We start from the raw sequence: 25,274 nt of genomic DNA on the forward strand, positions 1-25,274 counted from the left end.
ATATAGCCATAATTCACAATATGCTGCATAGAATTCATTAAATGGAATACACGGTAATTTGTTTATCTATTACCCTGCCAACAAACATTAATGTTGTTTCCAATGTTTTATATTATAAAAATTGCTCCTGTGAACATTCTTGTATTTTTCCCCAAATACATATGGGAACTTGCTGGAAGATACGTTATACACACGTCTAACTTTACCTGAGTAATGCCAACTTGTTTCCCAAAGTAGAAATACCAACTCCTGTCAGTGTCTAAGAGATCCAACTACTCTATACCCTCACCAACTTTTGATATTGTCATGCTTTGTTTTTTTCTAATCTAGTCAGTAGAAAATGGTGTCTCCTCATTTGTATTTCCTTGATTACCAAGGAGGTAGAGCACTTTTTCATTTTCTATTTGGATTTCCTCTTCTGGGAAATGCCTGTTAAAGTCTTTTTGCCTTATTTCTGTTGCTTTCTATTTTGTATTGCTTCTCTTATTTTCTTAAGATTCTTACATAAGAATCCTCCATATATTCTGTCTACTAATCCCTTATCAGTTTATATATGTGTTTCCATATTTTCTTACAGTGTGTGATTCCCTCTTTCCTTTTGCTAACAGATGAACAGAAGCTCTTCATTTTAGTGTAGACAAACATCAGTTTCTTCCTTTTTGGTTTTTAAGAGATTTTTCACTGTTCTTCCTTGTTTCAAGGTCAGACAGATATTCTCCTATATTGATATCTGGGATTTATATTCACATGTGCTGTGAGATAGGGATTCAATTTCATTTTTTGCATGTGGACAATCAGGTGTCCCAGCATCATATATTAAACAATCCCCAGTGATCTTCTTTGCAAGCCCTATCAAAAATCAAGTTTCTAGATATATATGGGTCTTTCCTGTGCTCTCAACTATGGTTTTTTGCCTAATTTTTTTATGCTGGTGTCAAAACTACATCATTTTAATTATCATCAGTGTTGGTAATTACATTATATAGTTATCTAGATATTATATATTTCTATTATATACATTATCCATTATATTACCTATTTTTATTATTTTATGGTTACTCTAAACATTTACTTTTTAACATGCATGCCTAACTTAAAGTCTAAAGTCTAAAATTAATCAATATCTTCCTCTCAGTTAAAAACCCTAGAACACCAACTTGGTCACTTTACCTCCCTACTTACATTCTCGTGTTGTCCAGTGTTCTATTTGATCTTATTTGTGGCAGAGGCTGCTAATTGCCTACCCCAGCAATTCCAACCCTCAGTTTTTGCTAGGAACATGACCACCTAGAATAAAGACCATATTTGCTAACTTTCCTTGCAGGTAGTTAGGGCCATGGGACTAACATCTTAGCCCCATGGCTATGTACTTGTAAAACACAAGTGTTATGTGGCTACTTTTAGGAAGTTTCCTTAAAAGACAACTGGCACATCGGCTTTACTTCTTCTTCTTTCCTGTAAGGGCTGGCACTTCATTTTGTATCTACCAAGATGAGGACAACACCTAGAAATAGGTACAAGTAGGAGCAATATGGTTCCATATGACTCTAAAACCACTATACCAGTTCAGGATTGCCTGTGTCTAGACATCTACGTGAGCAAAATAAGCCTCAGTATTTCATTCAAGTCATGTAAGTTGGGATCTACTCACAGCTGAACCTAATCACACCTGAAACCTATTTTTAACCCCACAAATTAACTGTTATTGTTGGAGTGGTGGTGACAGTCAATGATCCTTTGGATATACCCAAATATTTAGCTATCTTTGGTCACCATTCCTTCTTGCAACTCAGACCATCCATCTGGAATCATTTTCCTTATGCCTGAAGTATATTCTTTAGAACTTCTGTTTGTGAAGGTATGTCTCTCAGTATTTGCTTTGTCTGAAAATGCCTACATTCCATACTCATTCTTGAAAAGCAATTTTGCTGGATACAAAATTCTAGGTTGATACATTAAGGCTGCTACTCCAGGATCTCCTCCTTCCATTGTTATGGGAGAAAAATAAGCTGTAAGTCTGTCATTATTCTACAGGTAGTCTTCTATCTGTCTCAATTCTCTCACTAGTTTTAAGATCTTCTCTTTGTCCATAGTATTCAGTTTCACTAATGTTTGGGATTTGTTTGGATTTCCTACATCTGAAGATAGGTCTTACTCTCTCCCAGTCTATTGACTCTCTGCCAGTTATTAACTTTTTATCTCTCAGCCCCCAATCCACCCTTCTTTGCCTTGCTTTGTGGTACTGGAGCTGAACGCTATAGACTTTCCTTATTTGCCAGGTAGCTCTAAGTTAGGCTTTGTCAACAGAGGTTGCTGGCAAGATCGGGAAGAAAAGACTTTTCCTCTTTTAGTATGCTGTTTTTCTTTGTGGCCCCCTATGGCTCAGCATATGAGGGTCTGGTAGTTCTTACCTCAGTGGCCTTCACAGTTCAACCTTGGCCCACACCCTCCAGCAAGTTTCCTCTCCACTCAGCAGCAGGCTGCCCCTATGAGTCAGTTATGGTGGGCACCCTCTGACAAGTTTCTTTGTCACTGGCAGGCTGCATGTCTCTGTGACAGTCACAGCCTTTCTTCAAAGGTTTCAACCTCAGCTTTGGAAGGGGGAGCCCTCCTCTGAGTTGCTTCCTTCTTCACTCTCTCTTACCAGTGGTAGTAACTGCTTTTGACCCTTTTAGTAATTAACCATATATAAATGTTGACAATTCTTTATATTAAAATTTCCCTGTTCAAATTACTGGTGTGGTTTCTGTGTCCTCATGCAATCTCTTCCTGAAACTATGATTATAGTTCAGACATTATGCCTTCTCACTCTATCTGCCACTTCCTGTGCCTTTCTTATTTTCTGTCTCCATGTCTTTGTGCTACATTGGCATAATTTCTTTCGCTCTGTCTTCCCATTCTCTAATCCTCTCTTCAACTGTCTCTAATAGCTTTGCTTACTCTGTGCACTATTACAATTTTCATACTTTTCATTTTTAGAAGTTCTATTTAATCCTTTTAAAATCTGTTAGATAATATTTTTATATTTGCTTATTCTTTGGTGTAATTTTCAGTTTCTTATTTCTTTAAACATTGTAAATATTTTGTTTTATCTTTAACATATGATAATTCTAATACATGAAATAATTGCAGGACTGATTCTGCTGTCTGTGACTTCTGCTGGCTTTCCTTCAGGGTGACCTATTTCTTTGTGTTTTGTGATTTTTTTAATGTGAGCTCATGTACTTTGGCACTTGTGAGAATTCTTAGAAGCCTAGGCTGAATATTTCTACTGCAGAGAGAAGTTGTGTTTGCTTCTGCAAGATAAAATAAATTCTAGCCTTGAGGTTTATCAGACAACACATCAGACAATATGAATTTGGGCAACAAAGCCAGGAAAAGGCTGGCTTATGGCTGTAAATTCTTAATTCTGTGCCCTCTTCCAACCACTACCAAGGTCAAAAAGACATGTTGTTGTTGTTGTTGTTGTTGTTGTTGTTGTTGTTGTTGTTTGCTGGCCTCCTCTGTGGGACACGTGTTTTCTGGTTTACCCTTACACTAATGATGATGTACTTTTGAGGGGTCCACAGCTTTATGTGAGGGATCCTATCAGATTCCCCATCCTGACTGAGTCCCTAGGAACCCATGCAGCTATCAAAACTGAAGATCAATGCTACAAGGATTCAGCATACACTCCCAGAGAGAAACCAGTTTCAGAGTTAGGTTTTCTCTCTAGGTTAATTAACTCATTTGACTCATATTTGAATAGTCACTATTTTATGTGCTTGGGACACAATGGCAAACAAAATAGACAAAGTCCTTGTCCTATGGGGTTTACAGTCTAGCAGGAGGGAGGCAAACAACAAAATAAAGAAGTAAATTATATAGTATATTGGGAGATAATAAATGATATGAAATAAAAGAAAGAACAGAGCGGGGGAGGGGCAGGTTGCAGTTTTATATAAAGCGTAAGGTCTCACTGAGAAGATGACCTTTGGGCAAAGATGGAAAGGAGGTAAAAGAGTGAGCCCATGTGGTACTTAGAAGAAAGGTGATCCGGGCAGAAGAGCAGGTGCAAAGGTGCTAAGGCAGGAATGTGCCTGGGGGAGTTTGAGGAACTGCAAGGAGGCTGCGGTCACTGCAATGTGATGAGCAAGACCAGAGAGTGGTGAGGGAGGGGATCAGAGAAGAGACAGGGCAGGTCACAGAGGGCCTTAGAAGCCCCTGGAGGACTTTGGCTTTAATCTGAAGTGGCATGGGAACCAGAGTAGGGTTTTAGGCAGTTTTAATAAAACCAGACATGATTTGACTTACGTTTTTAAAGGATCTCTCTGGTTATTGGGTGGAGACTAGACTGGCTTTCACTCTAAGTGGAGATGCCTGCTTTGATTTAATTTTGACCTCTGAAGGATCCCCTGCTTTCTTGTAAGTCAGGATCCCATTTTCTTTGTTGTCAGCGGGGCGGCTGTTGAGAGTATCTAGACTACCACGTTGCTGGAAATAGAAGGCACCCTACTGGTTTTCTAAACACAGTACAAAGCTATTGTCAAAACACTACGGAATAGGCTGAACAAGGAAAAAAATTATCAAAAGGTCAGGATAAAGACAGGACATAGTTGAAAAAATAAAATAAAACTAGTGTATAGTATGGCAAAGAGTAATTTTAAAAAAGCATTAGGAATCATTACTTAAGGATTTTTAAGATAAAAACTAACCAGATCCACACTTGACAAATGCTATTGCAATACACTCAAGACAGAGTCCTGCTTTTTTAACCATAAAACACTAGAATAAAATACAATGGCAAGTAAGAAAGCCCAATCTTGTCAACAGAGAGAGGGTCTTCAGGTAGAGTGGAATGACTGAAGCTTGTACCCTGAATTCTGGTTCCCAAGATTCTTATAAAACTTCTGTGGTACTTACCTCATCTGGGCCCCTCTCCACACCCAACTATAGCTTGCATTTATAAAGTGCCAATTCACATTTATTAAGTCGTATCTTTAACCCTAAATATATGTCATTTTAGACCACTCAATGAATGCTTAAAATGTTTATACATTAAAAGTCCACCTGGGGCACCTGGGTGGCTCAGTCATTTAAGGTCCGACCCTTGATTTTGGCTCAGGTCATGATTGCACAGTTTGTGAGACCAAGCCCCAAACTGGGCTCTGTGCTGACAGCTAGAGCCTGCCTGGGATTCTCTCTCTCCCTCTCTCTCTACCCCTACCCCGTTCTCTCTCTCTCTCTCTCTCTCTCTCTCTCTCTCTCTCTCTCTCTCTCCCCCTCTCTCAAAATAAATAAACTTAAAAAAAAAATAAAAATAGAACTATGGTGAGATCCAGCAATCCTACTTCTGGGTATTTATCCAAAAGAATTTAAATCAGGGTCTTTACGAGGTATTAGCTCTCATGTTTACTGCAGCACTATTAACAACTGCCAAGACCTAAATGTCCGTTGACAGACGAATGAATTAAAAAATGCTGTATATACATATATCCAATGGAATATTATCGGCCTCATAAAAGAAGGAAATCCTGCAATATACAACAACGTGAATGAACGTTAAGGATGTTATGTCAACTGAAATAGTCACAGAAGGACAGATACTGCACGACTGCATTTATACGAGGTATCTAATAGTCAAACTCATGGAAACAAAGAATAGAAACATGGTTGCCAGGGGTGGTGGGAGGGGAAATGGGAAGTTGGTAATCAATGGACATAAAATTTCAGCTCTGTAAAATGGACAAATTCTAGAGACCTGCTGTGCCTATAGATAATAGGACTGTATTATACACTTAAACGTCTGTTACAAGATGTTTATGTTAAGTGTTCTTACTACAATAGAAAAAAAACTACATTAAAAAAAAGAAAAACCTATATGAAAAAATGGTAACACATGAGTCAACACATGGGTACTTTGCATGAGAAGAGACAAAGGAATGAGGTGGCAAAATGTTAAGAATGCTTATTACACTAAAAAGAAAGTAATACACTTTGTATTATACTACAGAGACACGTTCTCCCGTGAAACATTTTTACCCCAAAACTGATTGGGAATCTAATGAAACCATTCAATCTAACGACCTAGTATCAAAGAAACAAAAGGCACAGCATAACGTATTCAATAGCAGTGAAGGGATCCAGAGAATTCACCAATCAGGAAAATCCAGAATGCAGGAAATTTTAGGACCAGTTTTAGTCAGTTTCATCAACAAATAAAGAATTAAAAAAAAAATGTTGGCGAGACTAATAGGGTAGTAGAGAGACAATTCAACCAAATATAGTATGTCAACCTTTTTTGGCTGCTGATTTCAGCACATCAACTAGAAAACCCATCTATGAGGCAAGATGATAGGGGATACTATGGGATTGTTCATTTCTAATTTGATAATGATATTATGATTTTTCTAAAGTCTTTTCCTTTAAAAATAAAAAAAAATTTAATGTTTACTTATTTTTGAAAGGAAGAGACAGAGACAGAGTGCAAGCAGGAGAGGGGCAGAGAGAGAGGGAGGCACAGAATCTGCAGCAGGCTCCAGGCTCCCAGCTCCCAGCACAGAGCCCGACACAGGGCTTGAACCCACAAACCGCGAGATAATGACCTGAGCCGAAGTTGGACACTTAACTGACGAGCCACCCAGGGTGCCCCAAAAGTCTTTTCCTTTTAAAGATATATACTAAAATATTTTTTTAAAAAGTCCAATAATACTTGTTCTGTAGTTTTCTGTACTTTTCTCATGACACTGTTGTGGCCTAGGTACTAATCACACACACACACCCCTACCCAGCAGAATTGTATTTCCAAAGCATAGGCCTCTTTTTCTCACCTACTATTCTGTGCAGGCCTCAGCATAGTGCTTTGCATACTGAGAGTACTCAAATATTTATTAAATTCTTAATTTTTTTTCATGTCTTTTATTTTGAGAGAAGGAGAAAGTGTGTTTGTGTGCGTGTGTGTGTGCGCATGCACCTTCAAGTTGGGGAGGAGCAGAGGGGGTGGGGAGGAGACAGAATCCCAAGCAGGCTCCACACCATCAACACAGAACCTGTTGTGGGGCTCGAACCTATGAACCATGACCTAATGCTGATCATGACCATGATCATGACCTGAGCTGAAATCAAGGGTAAGATGCTTAACAGACTAAGCCACCCAGGCGCCCCTTATTTAATTTTTAAAAAGAAAGAAAGCAAGCAAACAAAAAAGGGCCAAGTAGGCTCCAATGATGATAAGTATACTTTGAACCAAGATTTATGTTGAATATAACTTTCTGTACATGAGGTCCAAACACAAAGTCCTGGGGAACAAAGAGCAGGGATGCAAAGCTGCCATCCTGACTAGTGAAGGGGATCTTCCTTGGGGAAGAAGGTACAGAAACCCCAGCCAGCCTGGGTCCCTCTGACACACTCCCAACACAATTGTAGCTAACTTATTATGTGTGCTGTCATCTGTCTCCACCACCAGACTGGGGCCCGACCCCGCATCTGGTCACATGGCTGGACCTGGTAAGTGGTTGACAGCCCAAAGGAAGAAACTTCCACATCATCCAGAGGAGAAACAGGACAGACCACAAAGAGGGTCAGTAACATCGTGGGGCCTGAGACGGCAACACCAACTGGAGATTAATCAAAACAGAGACTCTGGATGGGGGGGTGTGGTAGTGGGCTGGGCCCACTCGTTCATCTGAGGAGCTGAAGGGAACAGGGAGTGGATCAGGGACTGCATGGACCAGAAAGAGGTGCACTGGAAGGCAGAGGGGGTCTAAGGGAGACAGGAACTGAGAAGCAGCTGCCACCCTCCTGTATGACGTGGGGGCATGGCTGGCCGAGGCCAGCCTGGTTCTTTCTCAGTGCAGAAGGATGTGGGAAACCACAAGAATGCAGGCAGGGCTAGTGCATCACAGTGGAAAAGTGAATTCCTGAGCACATCAGGGAGGCTTACTCAGACTAGCCGGAGGAAACCACATTTAACAACCCAGCTACAGAATGAGGATGCAATCAAGTTGTGGCCTGGGCACCTGGAGGTAGGAGGGCTCCTTCTGCCTGTGATAGACGCGGGGCAGGAAGAGCTACAAAGAGGAGCTGACACCTGAGTGGGTCTTGAAAAACTAGACAGGATGGAAAGAGAGAGCAAAACAAAAACACACTGAGCACTCATGATGGTCTAGGTGCTGGTTAGGCACTTGAGTTCCCTTCCAGAAAAGGGGCTACATAGACAAAAATACAACGGTGTGCCTGATTGTCTTCCCCCTCTTTGTCCATTCCTATTCCCTTGTTAACCTAGAAAAACCCATTAAAGACGAACTGTTTCTTTTTACTTCTAGAAATTCACTCCAGGGCTTGATCAGACATGGATGTCAAGATATACTTGCGGTACTCAAAAACAGGAAACCAAACCACTAGGGTTAGATGAGTTAAAATAATACGTAGTCTTCAAAAAGCATGTTGTCAATGATTAGCTAATGGTATGGAAAGAGCTATACCCCATATTGAGTGGGAAAAAAAGCAGTTACAAAACAATACAATCCAACTTTATTTTTTTAAATATAATACAGTTTTTAAAGACTGAAAAATCTAATGTTCAAAACGTCTATCTCTACGTGGTAGGATTATGGATGATAATCTCCTTCATCCCACTGTCTTCTATAATGAATGTTTCACTTTTTGAAAATTAAATAAAAACACCCCCAAAATGTTATTTAAACACACACACACACACAACTGAAAACAGGCCCACGTGGGGTAGGCTTACCTTCTGTAGGATGGGGGTAGGGCAGGTGTTGTCAAACAAGACTGAGTTGAAGATTCCATACACGCCCTCACCGAGGTGGTACACGATGGTCTTGGGGGTGGAACCGCTTTCCTCTGTGGGGAGGGGAGGGGTCAGGGGAAGTACAAGCAGCAGTGTGAGGGGGGCTGGGGCTGGGGAACTGGCACAATGGTAGGCTCAGCAAGGATGATAGGTAACTGAAGCAAAAAGGTTGCCCCTTCCTCAACTATGGGGTGGGTCCTGCCTCCTCCTATGACATGAGGTTCATGTTGTGCACACTCACGCTTGCAGCTGAGCAACCCTGCCCAGGACTTACTTCCTGCCTGCATCTGAGCCCCTGGATGCCCAGCAAAGGCAAAAGAGCAGCCCAGCCAAACTCAATACCCCAAGATGTTAAGCCACTTGCCCCACACACGATGGGGCAAGTGCATGAGCTGAAATGAGAAACCAGGTCTCCTGGCTGGATTAGATACGGCAATCACCCAGATTTATAAAGGAAGCCAGAAGAATGTCGTCTCTACACACATACACACACAGGTACACGCACACACAGAAAACCTTCTACCTGGAGCCCACCACCCTGCCAAATGGATTCTCAGGGGAAGACACACAGACCTCAGCTCTCTTGCCTGGGGTCCTAGAGCAGAAGACAAAACCTCTGGGGTCAGAGTCCCTGACCCCACTCACTCAAGAGGCTGATGGGAGAATTGATCTATCTGAAAAGGCAAAGATGAGTGCTGATGTTGCAGTGTGGGCAGAGAACCATGAGTCAGTCCAGCCTGCACTTGAATCCAGGCACTGCCCCTTACCAGCTGTGTGACTTTGGGCTAGTGACTCGACCTCTCTATGCCTATGTTCTGTCATCTATAACTAGACTTAGACAAATATAAGTTGTTATTAATTATTTTCATTATGTTATGAGAATCAGTAGGATGAGTAAGAGTCTGTACTTTGGAGAGGAGATAGACATGAGGTCGAATGCAGGCTTTACTTTTTCCTATTAAGCAATTCACTTGTATTCTCTTTGGCTCTCAATTTTCTCATCTGTACAATGGGTTAGTAAAGTATCTATTCTCCCTGAGGTTGTTTTGATCTCAATCTTCACAAGATATAAACATGCATAGGAAGAAACAATAATAAGTATCTTGGAGGTAAGAAAGGACTTGGTTGTAAGTTTCCCTAAAGCAAGGATCCATCCTTCAAATTCCCCATTCCCTAAAACCAGACCTTGCTCGGCCAGCCACTGTCCCTAGCTTGAGGAAAAAATGGGGCTGTGCTGCCCACCTGGCACCTACCCTCCCTGCCAGGCTGGTCCAAAAGAACCTCCTTCTTGGCGATGATGCTGACTGCCAAGGTGAAGGCCGAAGTCACATAGTAGCGCCCCAGCTCCGCAAGGATGTCCACACCACATCCCTCTGGGAAGTACAGGTCCAAGGCTGAGTTGATCACAGAACAAATCTGGTGGTAGGGGGATGGGAGACAATTCCATATTTGAAATGTGGGGTTTACATACTAAGGACTTGCTATAGCTCCAAGTGTATTTCTTTTTTTTTTAACAACTTTTTCTCTCTTTTTTTAAGTTTATTTATTTTGAGAGATAGAGAACGAGCAGAGGAGGGGCAGAGAGAGACAGAGTGAAAATCCCAAGCAGGCTCCATGCTGTCAGTGCAGAGACCAACACAGGGCTCAATCCCACAAACCCTAAGATCATGACCTGAGACAAAATCAAGAGTCAGACACTTAACTGACTGAACCATCCAGGCACCCTTCCAAGTCTATTTCTTGAAAGCTTCTTTGATTTCAGAAAGAAGGACTTGGCAGCTGCTAAGTTCCCAGCTGGGGACTACAGACAATTGGCCAAGAAGGTAGGAGGCAGAGAGAGCTGGGTCAAGACTCTTATACTCATGTAAGTCAACTTCCTCAACGCCTACATTATGGGAGGAGGTAGTCTCAGATTCCAGAAGCCCTGATATGGAACTTTCTTTTATAAATGACCAATCTGTTAAAAGACATGTTTTTTGTTTTTTGTTTTTTCACAGAAAATAAAGAGAAGAAAAAAGATCAAAACCACCCTTAATTCTATCATGCAGATTGTTAATCATTGTTAACTTTTTGGAGTAGTCCCTTTCTTTTTTTTCTCTTTGATACAAATGCCATTTTTATTATAAACATAATAGGGATATATATATATATTATAACCTTTTACTCAACAGATTCTGTGAATGACCTCAGTGGGTAAGTCATACAAACGTTTCATAATTTAACCAATTCCCGAGTGTTAGATGGACCAGGAAAGTCCACTGGACTTTTGTTATGAACACCGCAACAATGCTCATCTTTGAAGCTCTTTGTGTCCATCAGGGGTTATTTTCTTAGGGTCAGTCCCTGGATGTGGATATTCCAGGACCAGGCTCTTACTAAGGAGAACGACCCCTAGTGGTTAGAGTGGGGATTGCGGCGACACATTTTTTCTTGATTTCATCTTGAGAGGAGTACACAGAAGGTGGGCTTTTCCTTTTCCCGCCCTCCCCTTTCATTTCTCATCAGCTCACCCAAGGGAGAACAGAGCGTACCAGGCCCTCAAAGAGTTTTAGGACTTAGCAAATAACACTGGTTAAGCTTCAAATTTGTGCATGGGCTAGAGACAGGCAGAGCTGGGACTCAGAAAGTGACATAACCTCCAAGAACCTCAGTTTGCTCAGCTGTAACACAGGGCTAATAATAAGATAGTTCAGGGGTTCCTAGGTGGCTCAGTAGGTTAAGCATCAGACTTTGCACTGACAGCGAAGAACCTGCTTAGGATTCTCTGTCTCCCTCTCTCTCTCTGACCCTTCCCCACTCACGTGCTTGCTCTTTCTCTCTCTCTCTCTCAATAAATAAACATTAAAAAAAAGATAATCCAGGTAAAGCACCAAGCACAGTATGCAGCACATAGGACCCACTCACAGTGCCCAGTACACACCCCCCACCCCCCACAGAGCCCAGTACCACACTTCTGACCCCAGGATTACCTCTTCGAATCTCACTTTGGCCCCCTCCAATCCAGGGAAGCCACCACCAAGGTCCAGGATGTGCATCCTGTGGCCCAGCTCAGTGCCCATTTCAAACACAAGCCGGGCGTCTGCGATGGACTGAGTGTAGGCCTGAAGGTCAGGACAGCCAGTGCCAACGTGAAAACTGAGGAGGGAGGAAGAGACTTGGCTTACGTGCAGGGCCCCAGGTGCCACCAGCTCAGCCCCAGCCAGGAGCAACCTTGGACAGGCACATTGGACACTGTGCCCATTCTACAGATGTAGGGACTGAGGGTCTCAAAGGTTAAATGCATTTCCAAGGGTCTTGTGGAAGTAAGAAGTGGACAAGAGACCAGATCTAAGGTCCGCTGGTATTTGGTGTCCCTCCCTTCCCTTTGTGCTGCCACTAGGGCTGAGCCTTCTGGGATGAGGACCAGGGCCCTACCGTCAGCCAGGTCTGTATTTACCTGTCAGTGGTGTAGCCTGCCTGTGCTTTCGTTTCCCCATCTATAAAGTGGGGATAAGATCCCACAGGGCTGTGGGATAATGTACCTGAAGCATTTAGCACAGTGCCTGGCATATCCTAAGCACAGGATCAATGAAAACTATACTGTTAGGCCTTTATTATGACTTCTTCCATATCCCTGCAAGAAAAGAGGCAGAGCAAAGATGTGGCTGCATAACCTTTGGCCTACAGGCTGGTCTAATTCCTGCAAAGACAGGTCTCTCTGGGAACCTCCAAGGACAAGACCTTGTGGGGACCATGGGGTTGAGTCAGCGGGACACTCCAAACCTTCTTTCCAAAGAGAGGAAAGTCTCCGATAGCAGGACTCTAGGCCTGTGGCCTGAGGACTCTGTGCCTCTGATGGCAGGACTCGATGGCCTCCTTTGGAGGCCCTGAGGGGGCTCTTGTACAGAGTTGATTAATTCCTGGGAAAGGGGCAGCAGGCCTGGCAGGGGTGGTGGGGCCTCCAGGTACTCACCTCACACCCACCACCTCCATGTGGCTCCTCTTGGCATTTTCAAGCAGGTGTCTGCAGGATTTCAGCGACGCCCCAAACTTGAAGCTCAGGCGGCTCGGGGAGTCCTCAGCAGCGATGTGTAGAACCATCCTGAGGAGACAGGTACCTCTGCCGGGTGGACCCCACCTCCCCCTACCCCAGCCACGTCCTCTCCGAGAAAAGGGGTGTAAACTCAGAGCTGCCCGCCCCGCAGGTCCCTGACCCCTTCATGTCCCTGCACTGCCGGTCAGCCTCCAGGGCCTGTCAAGTCCATTCTCTGAACGTCCCTGGGCCCATCCCTAGGCCCCTGCCCTGGTCCTGACCTCCTCAGTCCTCTCCAGAAGCTCCGCCTCTTCAACCAGCCTCCACACCAGCCGGACTTTTCCAACTTTTCTTGCATGAGAGGCACCACTTTTTAAACACAGTCTTACTGAGAACCCCAATATCATTTAAAACAGACAAAATGAAAGCTGCTTTGGGTGAACCAGAGTGGTCCAGCCACCTGGCCTCCCCATCATCCCGAGGAGGCCCTCCCTGGAATCCCCAGGGTTTCAAGTGACCACGTGCAAGCCACAGCCCGAGCAGAATGTCCAGCCCTGACCCCTGCCAGAGCCCATTTGCACCAGGCCCCTGCCCTGTGACCGTGTTGACCAACATTCACTGTTGCCCTCGCCCCGCACACATGGTATGTTCCAGCCACACCAAATTCCTGCTCATGTCTCAAACGCCCCCTGCTGTTTCCGACCTCCATGCGTTCCTTGCTTCAGCAGTTCACTCTGATGCACTGTCTGTGCGCCCTCCTAGTTCTTTTCACCCCTCAGGCGCACCTCAAATGCCACCTCCTTGGCGCAGCTTTCCTGACCACCCCCTGTTGCTCTCGGCCCGCGACTTTGACCTCCATAATACCGTGGGCTTTGCTCTGCTCGGGCTGTAATGGTTATTCTTGCCTTTGTCCTCGTCAGGCCCTGGCATGCTGGGTCCAGTCCAGGAGTGCCCGCCCCAGCCTCCCGTGAGTGTGGCCGGGTCCAGGGCAGGGTCCTCTGCTCCACCACTACCCCGCCCATGCCCGCTGTCCTCACACTCGGCCCAGCCCCCCACGTGAGCGGTCCTCGGCTTACTTGGCACTGGGGTGGCTCTTTACCACCTTTGCCAGCTCCAGCTCGTTGTCAAAGCTCAGCAGCCGGACCCCATGCTTGGCAGCATACTTGATCTGTGCAATTTGCTTACAGGGGTTGGCGTAGATGATCTTACCGGCGGGGATGCCAATACGCTGGACCAACTCCATCTCTGCCTGTGGGGTCCCAAAGGTGAAGGTGAGGAGGCTCAGGGCCCACCGGGCCCACAGAAGCCGAGAAGCACAAACGAGGGGCAAAGTCATAGCTACGCATGGGGACGTCCATAAGGAGGGGGCCTCATTTTCACACAACAGAGACATGAAAATCGGGACTCACGCTGGTTCACCATTCTCGGACAGGCAAGGCTGCCACAGCCAGCCACGCAGGTAGCACACTGTGCAGTTGAGGGGGGGGACGTCCCATCCGCAGAGGATACATATGGTAGATTTATATATTTGTTACAACTTCCCGGCAGTAAAGCCTCTCATCCTGACAAAATCAGTGTATTCATCACAACAACTGTCTTAAGGGATATATTTCCTAATTCACACAAAGACATGACATGGAGTCATAACGGCCCTGACAGTAGGCATGTGACACATTTTCCTGACAGATTTAACGTTTAAAGAATATCCCTTGATGTGGTGGAGAGTTCACCGAACCAAGTCATCCCACATCCAAAGTCCTGCTGTGCGCGTACCACTGTGCCGGGGGACCCTGGCAAGCCCCTGTCCCCGAGGGGCCTCGTCTTCCTCACTTTTACGGAACACCGTTCCATGAGATTGCTGCATTCATGGTACAGACAGTGATGATGATGAGAGCAGCCATCGTCACTGAGCGCCCACCACAAGCAGGCACCGAATGCGATGTTAGTAAACCTTTTCTGTAAAGGGCCAGTGAGCAAATGGTTTAGGCCGCGTGGGCCATGTAGGTTGTGTGACAACTACTCAAGCCGCCAGAGAGAGTGCATAAGTGAACGAGCGTGGATGTGACCCAGTCAAGCATCACAAGATCAGGCAGTGGCCTGGATGTGGTAACCATCCATGGTTTGCCAACCCTTGCTTTGGATTAACTATCTTATTTACCCCTTAGAATAACCCCATCATCAGAGGGGCACTGGATCCACTCTATAGAGAAAGAAACTAGTACTCAGAGAGGCTATGCAGCAACAAGGAGGCAGGGCCAGCTTTCAAACTCAAGTCTGACTCTCCATGATTAAGGGAAGGAAGTCAAGAGGAAGCCAGTTCTGAAATGCTATAGCAGGCACAGGGCCGTTTTTAGCCACTCTGAGTTTTTGATAAGACTCAAAGGGCGCCTGGGTGGCTCAGTCGGCTAAGTGTCTGACTTCAGCTCAGGTCATGATCTCACAGTTCATGGGTTCAAGCCCCGCATTGGGCTCCATGCTGGCAGCTCAGAGCCTGGAGCCTGCTACAGACTCTGTGTCTCCCTCTCTCTCTCTGCCCCTCCCCTGCTCATTCTCTGTCTCTCTCTGTCCCTCAAACATAAAAGTAAAAAAAAAAATTTATAATAAGACTCTAATGTAAATTTAGCAACTTTTCAGCACGAGGTACTACTGTGAGTTATCCCATGTGATGCCAGTAACTGTCCTATGAAGTATTTATTGGCCACATTTTACAGAGGACAAAATCGAGTTCAGAGGACTCCACCTGCCTGCAGAAACACAGGTAGTAAGGAGCAAAGTGGGACAGGGCTGGCGTTGCAGCCATCACAGCTTGCTTTCAAAGACCCTGAGTCTGAGTGGACATGAAAACGTGTTTTTGCTCCCAGCTTCACCACATGAGGTAAGAGAAGAAGCAATGGTAGCAATTTGGGACTTGGGATTTAGCTTCGATTATACTTAAACAGTATATACTTAGATATATATACTTATACTTAAACAGTAACTACTGTTACTCATTGAAGGATTACCATATGCCAGTCATTGCATTAAATATTTTATATACATGGGGCATCTGGGTGGCTCAATTGATTGAGCATCTGACTTCAGCTCAGGTCATGATCTTGTGGTTCACAAGTTCTAGCCCCACATTGGGCTCTATGCTGACAGCTCAGACCCTGGAGGCTGCTTTCAGATTCATTGTCTCCCTCTCTCTCTGTCCCTCCCCTCCTCATGTCCTGTCTCTCTCTCTCTCTCTCTCTCTCTCTCAAAAATAAATAAAAACATTAAAAAATATATTTTATATACATTTTCATTTAATCCTCATAGTAATCTTATGAGACAGGAAACAGAGACAGAGGCTCAGAGAGGTTAAGTGACTTGTCCAAAGTCTCACAGCTTTCGAGTGGCAAAGCTGACAGGACTGCCAGACTTTAGCCTACACCAGTTCCTGGCCACAGTACTGTAATGGAAAATTCAACCTCAATACTGAGTTGACAAGTGTTTCCTGACTATCTATTAACATGCCAGCCTCTATGACTGGTGCTAAAGAAAACAAGTGGTGAGTAAAATAAAGTCTCTGACCCTGTGAAGCTTTCAGGTTGGGGAAAGTGGGATGGTGAGACCCAGGTGTGAGGAGTGAAGGACAGCTTTTCTGAGGGTCAGAAAATTAAGCTGAGCTCCACAGGAGGTCATATCCAGGGGGAAAAGGAAGGAAAGAATGTTTCTGGTAGAGGAGACAGCCCGTGCAGATGTCCTGAGGCAGAATGTGCTCGGCCTAGTCAAGGAAGAGAGAGCGCTGGGGGGGCCTGGGCAGGGGGAGCGCAGTGGGGGAAGATAAGGCTGCAGGGGGGTGGGCTGATGTGGATTTATATTTTACCCTGCGAGTCACGGGAATCCGTTTGAAGGGTTTCACGAGGGGAAACGACATGGTCAGATTTGCATTTTAAATGCAAGGTTTAAATGCGTATCACTCTGGCTACCATGTGAACTCAGGGCTCAGGAAGGGCCGAGAGGATTCTGGAGGGACCGGTCACCATTGCCCTGGGTGAGGTAACAGATGGGGGAGTTGTGCTCTGGAGGCAGGGCTGGCAAGCGTGGTGGTGGATTGCAATGTGGGCATGTCTGACTCCACGCCCTGTAGGCCGAGGGGCCCTTCTCGAAGGGTGAGATCATGAGTGCATTTGAACACCCGGGTTCCGGGCACCCTGTGGTATCAAGTCAGCTGCTGGGTAGAAGGTCTGGGCTGGAGATCAAAATGCGGGAGGTGGTGGCACATTGATGGTATTCAGGGCCGTGGAAGGAGATGAAATTCCATAAGAGGAAGGAGAGTTTACAAGAGAAAGGGAGCCTGAGACAGAATCCAGAGGAATCTCCCATTTTGAGAGCAGGAAGTCAGCACCTGGGACCTATGGAGAGGGAAGGAGAAAGAATGCGTCCAGAAGAGGGGGAACGATACACAGATTATAACATCACTCCCATCACAGCAAACCTTGCCTCGCAATTCATGTCTGTACAGGAGAAGGGTGTCGGGTGTCAGAGGCGCCCCGTGTGAGGTGGGGCAGGTGCGGAGCTGTGTCCCCCATCAGTTGATTTGCTGCTGAAGGCTTTACAACTGGGAGCATAGGTGACTGTTGAGTTTTTTTAAAAAGAATGTCACAAATGAGGAATTGCTATTTAGTGGGCATAAAGTTCCAGTCCTGCAAGATGAATTAAGTCCTAGAGATCTGTAGAACTCTGCCTATATAGTTAAGAATACTATATTGTACCCTTGAAGATTGGCTAAGAGGGTAGATCTCACATTAAGTGTTATTATCACAAAAACAAACAGTCACTGTGCTGAATGCTGTTGAGAATCAAGCTAATAAGAGGACCTGTGTCCCCGACAAGGTCTAAATGCATCAACATGGACAGATTTCCAACACCTGCTGAGTTTAAAGCTATTGAGACACAGTACCCACCACATAAATATCTTTTATATTTTGTATATTTTCTATGGATCATATTTGTAAGTATTTTTTAAGTACCACATACCCACCAAACTCAATCTCATAATGGTGATTATCTCTGGAGACATAAAGCCAATGGCCTACGTGTGTGTGTAAGTGAATCAACGGGTGATTTGAATAATTCAAAGTGAATGTTGAAAATAAAGTGCTTACTGGATCCTGGAGATCTCTGGGGACGTTGGTAAGAGGAGATTCCTCAGAGTAGTGACAGTGGCAGTGGGGAAGCAGTGGCTCAGATGCAGGTGCTGAAGCAAAGAGCCAGGTGCACGCAGACAGGCGAGTGTAGACAGCTCTGTTTGGCCGTCAAGTGGGAGCATGGGACCGGGCAGGGGGGTGGTATGGAGTCCCGGGAAGGCTTTTTAAGATGGGAGGATGCTGATAGAGACTGCAAGAGAAGGCAGGATGGGGGCAGGGGAAGTGACAGAAGGTCCTTGAGAAGGTGGGTGGGTGGACCGTAGCCCCACGCGAGGCGTGGCCTGTGCCCTTGACCTGTCTGTTGCATAACTGTACACCCGGCCCTCGCTCACACCCAGCCCTCCGTCAACCCTCGGCCCTCCGTCAACCCTCCGTCAACGTTGGCCAAGGCGTGGAGCTGTCAGGCGTAGCCACTAGTGATGTCCCACCAGAAGAGGGCAGCCTTGGCCTTTCAAGAAAAGCTGTGCATCCCAGAGCCACCTCTCAGTGAATGTACCCAAAGGCTAGTGATCTTCCCGCCTGCGGGGAGGGGCCTTGGCCTCTCCCAGCCCACTCGTTAGCTAAAGCAATGGTCACCAGCTGGGGCCCAGCTCTGCCATCCTCTCCCCAAGGACAATGGAAAGATGCAGTGAGAGAGCCGGAGACCACCCCCCTGCCACTGGCCCTACTCAAGCGGCCACTGGCCAGTGAGTCCCTCACCCTCTGTGCCTCCTTTCCTGTATGTTAAATGCTTCCTCACAGGGCTGTTGTCAGAATCAGGGTAATAATAATTACCTCACAGGGTTGTTGCGATAATAAAATGAGATCACCTACAGAAAACGCTCAGCAAAGTGCCTGGCCCGACAGAAGCACTCAGCAACGGTACATGCTTTTAATGTCCCTGTGGACTTCAGGATCCTTCTGAGCCCTAACACCCCACAACTCTGCTCTTTGTGGAGACTGGCCCTGAGCCAGAGGGCCAAGCACAGTGTACCACCTCTGGGTTTCCAGATGCACAGGAGGTCCTTGACCCTAGACTGAGAAGGCTGGAAAAGGATCCCCTTCCTCCTCTCTGAGAGCAGAGCCCCCAGCGTGCTGCAGGGGGGGGGTCCTGGTCCTGCTACTGGCAAGCTGTGCGTGGCTGGCCGATGGTTTCCTCAACTGTAAAATGGCTATCTCTCTCCCCATGCACCTCCCTTCATGTGACACACGCACGAAACTAGGTGTGCAAAGCAAGTGCTAACGCAAAGGGGCTTTGCAGTGACAATAGGGGTGGACTCAGCTTTCACTCACTAAGAGCATGAATATTCGTCTTTGATAAAGGTTAACCTTCTCATTCTCACTGTTCCACCATGGTGCACACCTCTTTCCCACCCAGAATCTTCCTACCCCTGTCATCCTGCCCAGGCTAGCTCTCCTTCTTTCTCCTCCAGGGCCCCCTTCTAGAATCCTCCTCACTAACCAAGAGGTTAAAGAGGAAAATGAAAAGCACATGGAAGCCAATGAAAATGATAACACCACAGCCCAAAACCTCTGGGACGCAGCAAAGACGGTCATAAGAGGGAACTATATAGCAATCCAGGCCTTCCTAAAGAAGGAAGAAAGGTCTCAGATACACAACCTAACCTTACACCTTAAACAGCTGGAAAAAGAACAGCAAATAAAACCCCAAACCAGCAGAAGACACGAATTAATAAAGATTAGAGCATAAATCAATGCCATAGAAATCAAAAACATGGTAGAACAGATCAATGAAACCAGGAGCTGGTTCTTTGAAAGAATTAACAAAATTGATAAACCACTAGCTAGTTTGATCACAATGAACAAGGAAAGGACCCAAATAAATAAAATCAAGAATGAAAGAGGAGAGATCACAACCAATACTGCAGAAATAACAATAATAAGAGAATATTATGAGCAATTATATGCCAATATATTGGGCAATCTGGAAGAAATGGACAAATTTCTAGAAACATATAAACTACCCAAACTGAAACAGGAAGAAATAGAAAATTTGAACAGACAATAACCAGTAAAGAAATAGAATTAGTAACCAAAAATCTCCCAGGGGCGCCTGGGTGGCTCAGTCAGTTGAGCACCTGACTTCGGCTCAGGTCATGATCTCGTGGTTCATGGGTTCAAGCCCTGCGTTGGGCTCTGTGCTGGCAGCTCGGAGCCTGGAGCCTGCTTCGGATTCTGTGTCTCCCCCTCTCTCTGCCCCTCCCCCACTCACACTCTGTCTCTCAAAAATGAACAAATGTTAAAAAAAATTTTTTTCATAAATTAAAAAAAAAATCTGCCAAGAAACAAGAGTCCAGGGCTGGATGGCTTTCCAGGGGAATTCTAACAAACATTTAAAGAAGCATTAGCACCTATTCTCTTGAAGCTGTTCATAGAAATGGAAGGAAAACTTCTAAACTCATTCTATGAAGCCAGCATTACCTTGATTCCAAAACCAGACAGAGACCCCACTAAAAAGGAGAACTACAGACCAATTTCCCTGATGAACATGGATGCAGAAATCCTCAACAAGACATTAGCCAACCGGATCTAACAATACATTAAAAAAATTATTCACCACGACCAGGTGGGATTTGGACCTGGGATGCAGGGCTGGTGCAATATCCACAAATCAATCAATGTGATACATCACATCAATAAAAGAAAGGCTAAGAACCAAATGATCCTCTCAATAGATGCAGAGAAAGCATTTGACAAAATAAGGCATCCTTTCTTGATAAAAAACCCTCAAGAAAGTACGGATAAGAAGGATCATACCTCGAGATCATAAAAGCCGTATAACGAAAGACCCATCGCTAATATCATCCTCCCTGGGGAAAAACTGAGAGCTTTCCCCCTAAGGTCAGGAACAAGACAGGGATGTCCACTCTCGCCACTGTTATTCAGCATGGTATTGGAAGTCTTAGCCTCAGCAATCAGACAACACAAAGAAATAAAAGGCATCCAAATCGGCTGGGAGGAGGTCAAACTTTCACTCTTCTCAGATGACATAACACTCTATATGGAAAACCCAAAAGATTCCACCAAAAAACTGCTAGAACTGATCCACGAATTCCCAGCCATATTGCTGACAAGGGTTTAAAAGGAGTTCCCCTAAAAATAATCATTACTAACCATTAAAAAAATAGCAGTAATGGGGCACCTGGGTGGCTCAGTTGGTTAAGCGTCTGACTCTTGATTTCAGCTCAGGTCATGATCCTGCAGTTCGTGAGTTCGAGCCCTGCCTCAGGCTCCATGCAGAGCCTGCTTGGGATTCTCCACCCCCCTTCTGCCCTTCTCCCCCTCCCTCAAAATAAATAAATGAACATTTAAAAAAAATTTTTTAAATAACAATAATGACAACATCACAAAGCAACAACGCACCGGGTTTGCTCTCACCTCAGGGCCTTTGCACTTGCTGTCCCCTCTGCCTGGAATGTTCTTCCCCCAGTTCTCCACCTGGCTTGACCCTTTGCTTCCCTCAGGTCTATATTCAAATGTCAGTGAAGCCTTCCCTGACCAAACTATATAAAAGTATAATCCTCCCTCCCAACATTTCCTACTTCCCTTCCCCATCTCAATTTTCCCTGTAGCATCGACCATCTTATAAAATAATATAGATTTTCATTGTTGAACTTGTTTTTTAGAAAGCAAGTTCCATGAAAGAGGGGCCTTTTTGTTTTGTTTGTTTCATTCACTCTCTAAATCCCCACCTGAAATAGGACTTGGCCCCATGATAGTTGCTCAAAAAAGGTTTGCTGAATGAATAAATATATCCATAGCTATGCTCTGAAGAAAATGTTATAGCTTAAAGGCTTTTATCAACTAAGAACAGGATGAAAATGATAAGCTAAGCGTTCTCAACTCTGGGACAAGGGAGCCTGGCTTGCTCAACACTGTGTTGCCATCCCAACTTACACACTGACCAGCACATCGTAGTTCAACGACTAGAGAATGATAGTAAATAAGCAAAATAAATCTAGAGACAGCAAGAGGCGATTAAGACAACAGCATTAATCGAATTAGAAGGGCAGCAAAATGGGCAACACAACAGAATTCTCAAAGGAATAGTTGAGAAAATGTACTGTCACACATTAATAAGACTATAAAACAAACAAATAATGATAAAAGGTGTTTTCGTTTTGTTTCACTTTAATCAAACATTTTATACCATGTATAGCTCTAGGCCAAGAAGCTTGAAAATCTCCATTGAAAAGGTGACCCACCTACCCAGAGACACACAAGTTTCCAGTTTAGAACTTCCATGCCTGTTTTGCCCTCCCTCATCCGTTAACCGCCTCCTGAGTGGGTGGCCCTTCCCAGAGGGCAGGGGCCAACTGCAGGCCACCCCTGCTTCCCCGGGGTGGGGAGGGGGGGGGGACACCCGCAGCAGCCCAGCCATGTGTGTGTTGAGTAGGCAGCGAGGGGCAGTGCGCCAGTGGGGGGCACGGGCTCACCTTGTTGGCACAGCTGAAGCCCAGCCCCAGCTCGGCCAGGACCTTCAGCACACCTGGGCTGCTGTTGCACTTGACAGTGTAAAAGGGCCGGACCCGCGGCAGGCACTTCAGAAAGCAGAAGTGCCTCCTCACGACGGCACCCAGGTCGGCCACGAAGAAGGCAGCAACATCACCCTGCACGAGAAGGGTAAATGTGAGGCCCCGCTCAGCCCCCTCCTGCTGCGGGCCATCTATGGTCCTCCCAGGTACCTGTCCCGAGCCTGAGCCCGGCTCCGCCACAGCCACACTGCTCTAAAAGTCTCTGCACAGAAGGCAGACTCTTCAGCCTGCGTTCAGGGGTTCTGTGATCTGGCTCCAGCCCCTCCCCTCGCTACAGCTCAAGCTCCAGCTGCAAGCTGGAGTGTTTTCCCAACTCCAAGCTCTGGTTCCCACCGTGCCCTTCACGCAGAAGACCCTTTCTCCGAAAAGGCAATCCACCTTCAAGTTTCAGCTCAAATGCCACCTCCCCCAAACCAATAAAGCAATTCTGCCTTTAATGCTCTCACTGCATTTTGCACACGCATCCAAAGTATCGGAACTGTGTACACATTCATCTGATAAATCCCTGTGGGCCAAAGCTATGGCCTGCAGCCCACTGTCTTCCACATATAGGTGGTCGCTGAAGCCTTGAGCTAATTCCACGGCACTGCAACCCATGCCTGTGAGCTGGGCAGCAGATCTGCTGAGGGCTGAACATGAATGAGACTGTGGGTGAGACAGCATCACTTCAACCCTCATTGGGACTCAGTTTCCTGTTTATGGAGACTTTTTTACTGAAGCCCATTTGGTGTCTGACATTATGCTAAGGGACAGAGATGACCAGACAGGGCTTGGGTCTTGAAGAGAACAAAAAACCCTTTAAGAAATTACAAGCCCGTCCAATAAACTCGACTGGAGTTCCTACAGAAGGCAGTGGAAGCCACGGAGAAAGGGACATAAAAAATCCGCCTGGGAGAGTAGGAAAAAGTAACACTGATGAGTAATGAGGAAGGACAGAAACAGAGCGAGAGAGGCCGGCAGAAGGGCATTCCAGGCAGAGGGAAGAGCCCAGGAAAATGGGGCGACAACAGAGCACATGGCATCGCTGGGGAAAATACCAGCAGTGGTTGGGCTCTGATGGAGCATGATAGATGGTGGGGAAAGCTGGGAGAGGGACTGTGAAGACAGAGAGTTCTGGCTTGGCCCTGCTGGTCGCGGGGAACCGCCAAACAGTTCTGAGTTTGAGCGTGGCCGTGATAAAGTGGGAGCAGGCAGGATGAGGCAGGCAGGATGAGGCAGGGAGGAGGTTAGAGGGCCTCTAGAGAGATGAGGCCTGATCTACAAAGCCAGGGCCTCGGAAGACCACAGGTGGTGGTCAGAGCTTGGTGACGCGCCAATGAGAGGGGTGTGGGTGGGGGAAGCAGGAGTCCCAGGTTTCTGACCCAGAAGGCTGGGTAGGTGGTGGTGGTGGTTCATCAGGGCAGGGCAGGCAGGAAGGGCAAAGTTTGGGGACGAGGACAAGGAAATGGGGATACAATGAGCCCGTCTCCGGCCAACAGCAAGGACTGAACACCAAATAAGTGAGGGAAGATGAAGGCCTGAGAAGTCCTTTGGGAGAAAGCAGCTGGGCCTGCACAGGGAACAGGGGACCCACCCCCGCTCCCAGCGGCTCACCGTGGTGGCCTGTGAGGCCCCCAGAGTGAGCTCCTCCAACAGGTCTCGGGTGCTGAAGCCCTCCTCCACCATCACAAAGTCCGTTTCGCTCAAGTAGCCAGCCATGCCAAGAAGGAGGAGCCGATGGGCTGGATGGAGCCGCAGCCCCGCCGCCTCAGAAAGTATGCAACACACTGCAGGGAGGGGAGGTGTAGAGTGAGGGAGCTGCTGGAGGGGGTTGCCCTCCGCTGCCCTCTCTGACCTCCCCCAAGCCAGGGCTCTCAGTCCTGTCACACCCGCCGCCAGCACAAGCCTGGGGAGCTTGAGTTCACTGGGAAGTGTGGGGACGATCAGGAACCCTGTACTGCGACAAGGCATTACATGCCTAGATGTCATTCACTGCCTCTCCGAGCCTCAGTTTCCCAATCTGTAAAATGAATGTATTATTTTGGAGGTCCTTTTCAGTTATGAAACTCGGGTTTTAGCAAAAAGGGAAAGAACGAGAGGGTACAGGAAAGCCAAGAAGCTCCAGTGGGGAAGTTTTCAGGGGACCCTCAGTCTTGACCACGCCCAACTAAGAGAGTGGCCCCACCAAGGAGTCTCAGCCCGAGAGCAAGAGCTTAGGTTCGAGTCTGCCCTCTGCTGCGTGACATTGGGTACTCCCTAGCCTCAGTTTCACCGTTTCGAAATGGAGGGCCAGGCTGGTCCTGACGTGCTAGGGTTCTAAGGGTGCATGGGGCCACATGGTGGGTGGGGGTCGCAGGCTCCCGGGAGGGAGCCGAAGGCTGAGGTTCTGTCCTGGTGAGCCCTCCCGAGTGCAGGGCCGAGGACCCGCCCCCCACACCGCCTTACCAAGCCCGGTCCTCCTTCGCGGGGGCCAGAGCCAGGCGCGCTGCTAGGGGGGGTCGCCGGTGACCTCGAAACTTGTGCAACACCCCGAGGAGGAGTGGCAGTTGCGGAGCCGAGGCCCCTGCTGAGAGGAGGCAAGGGGGCCGGGGACAGGTCAGCACTGGAGCCGAGGGCGCCCGCTCCCGGAGGCTCCCCGAGCCACTCCCCGCACTCGCCTTAAAACGCATTTACACGGCTTCGGCCCATAGGTCTCCCCAGCGAGTGAATCGGTTCCTCGGCGCCTCCGCTCGCCCTCTCCCCCCCGGCTCGGGCAGCGCGGCCTGCGCCCCGCCCGCCCAGCA

At 46.7% G+C, this 25,274-nt stretch overlaps 1 protein-coding gene across 4 annotated transcripts in view; it reads right to left on the reverse strand.

Moving 5' to 3' along the window:
* The window catches only part of AZIN2 (antizyme inhibitor 2), a 37,827-nt gene extending 12,770 nt beyond the window's left edge, over positions 1–25,057 (reverse strand). Inside the window, exons 1-9 of one of the 4 annotated variants that reach the window (XM_049617549.1) lie at positions 24,937–25,057; positions 24,470–24,511; positions 24,106–24,278; positions 22,414–22,587; positions 13,880–14,052; positions 12,744–12,872; positions 11,761–11,926; positions 10,045–10,207; positions 8,732–8,844 (exon numbers count right to left, since the gene is read on the reverse strand). In XM_049617549.1, coding sequence (XP_049473506.1) covers positions 8,732–8,844; positions 10,045–10,207; positions 11,761–11,926; positions 12,744–12,872; positions 13,880–14,052; positions 22,414–22,587; positions 24,106–24,210 — 1,023 coding nt within the window. In that variant the 5' untranslated portion in view covers positions 24,211–24,278; positions 24,470–24,511; positions 24,937–25,057. Of the gene's footprint in view, positions 1–8,731; positions 8,845–10,044; positions 10,208–11,760; positions 11,927–12,743; positions 12,873–13,879; positions 14,053–22,413; positions 22,588–24,105; positions 24,279–24,380; positions 24,435–24,469; positions 24,512–24,936 lie in introns of those variants that run through there. The other 3 variants (XM_049617547.1, XM_049617548.1, XM_049617546.1) reach the window with 3 other exon arrangements.
* Between the last annotated feature and the right edge of the window lie 217 nt (positions 25,058–25,274).

The sequence above is a fragment of the Panthera uncia genome (assembly GCF_023721935.1).
Source record: "Panthera uncia isolate 11264 chromosome C1 unlocalized genomic scaffold, Puncia_PCG_1.0 HiC_scaffold_4, whole genome shotgun sequence".
Lineage (NCBI taxonomy): Eukaryota > Metazoa > Chordata > Mammalia > Carnivora > Felidae > Panthera > Panthera uncia.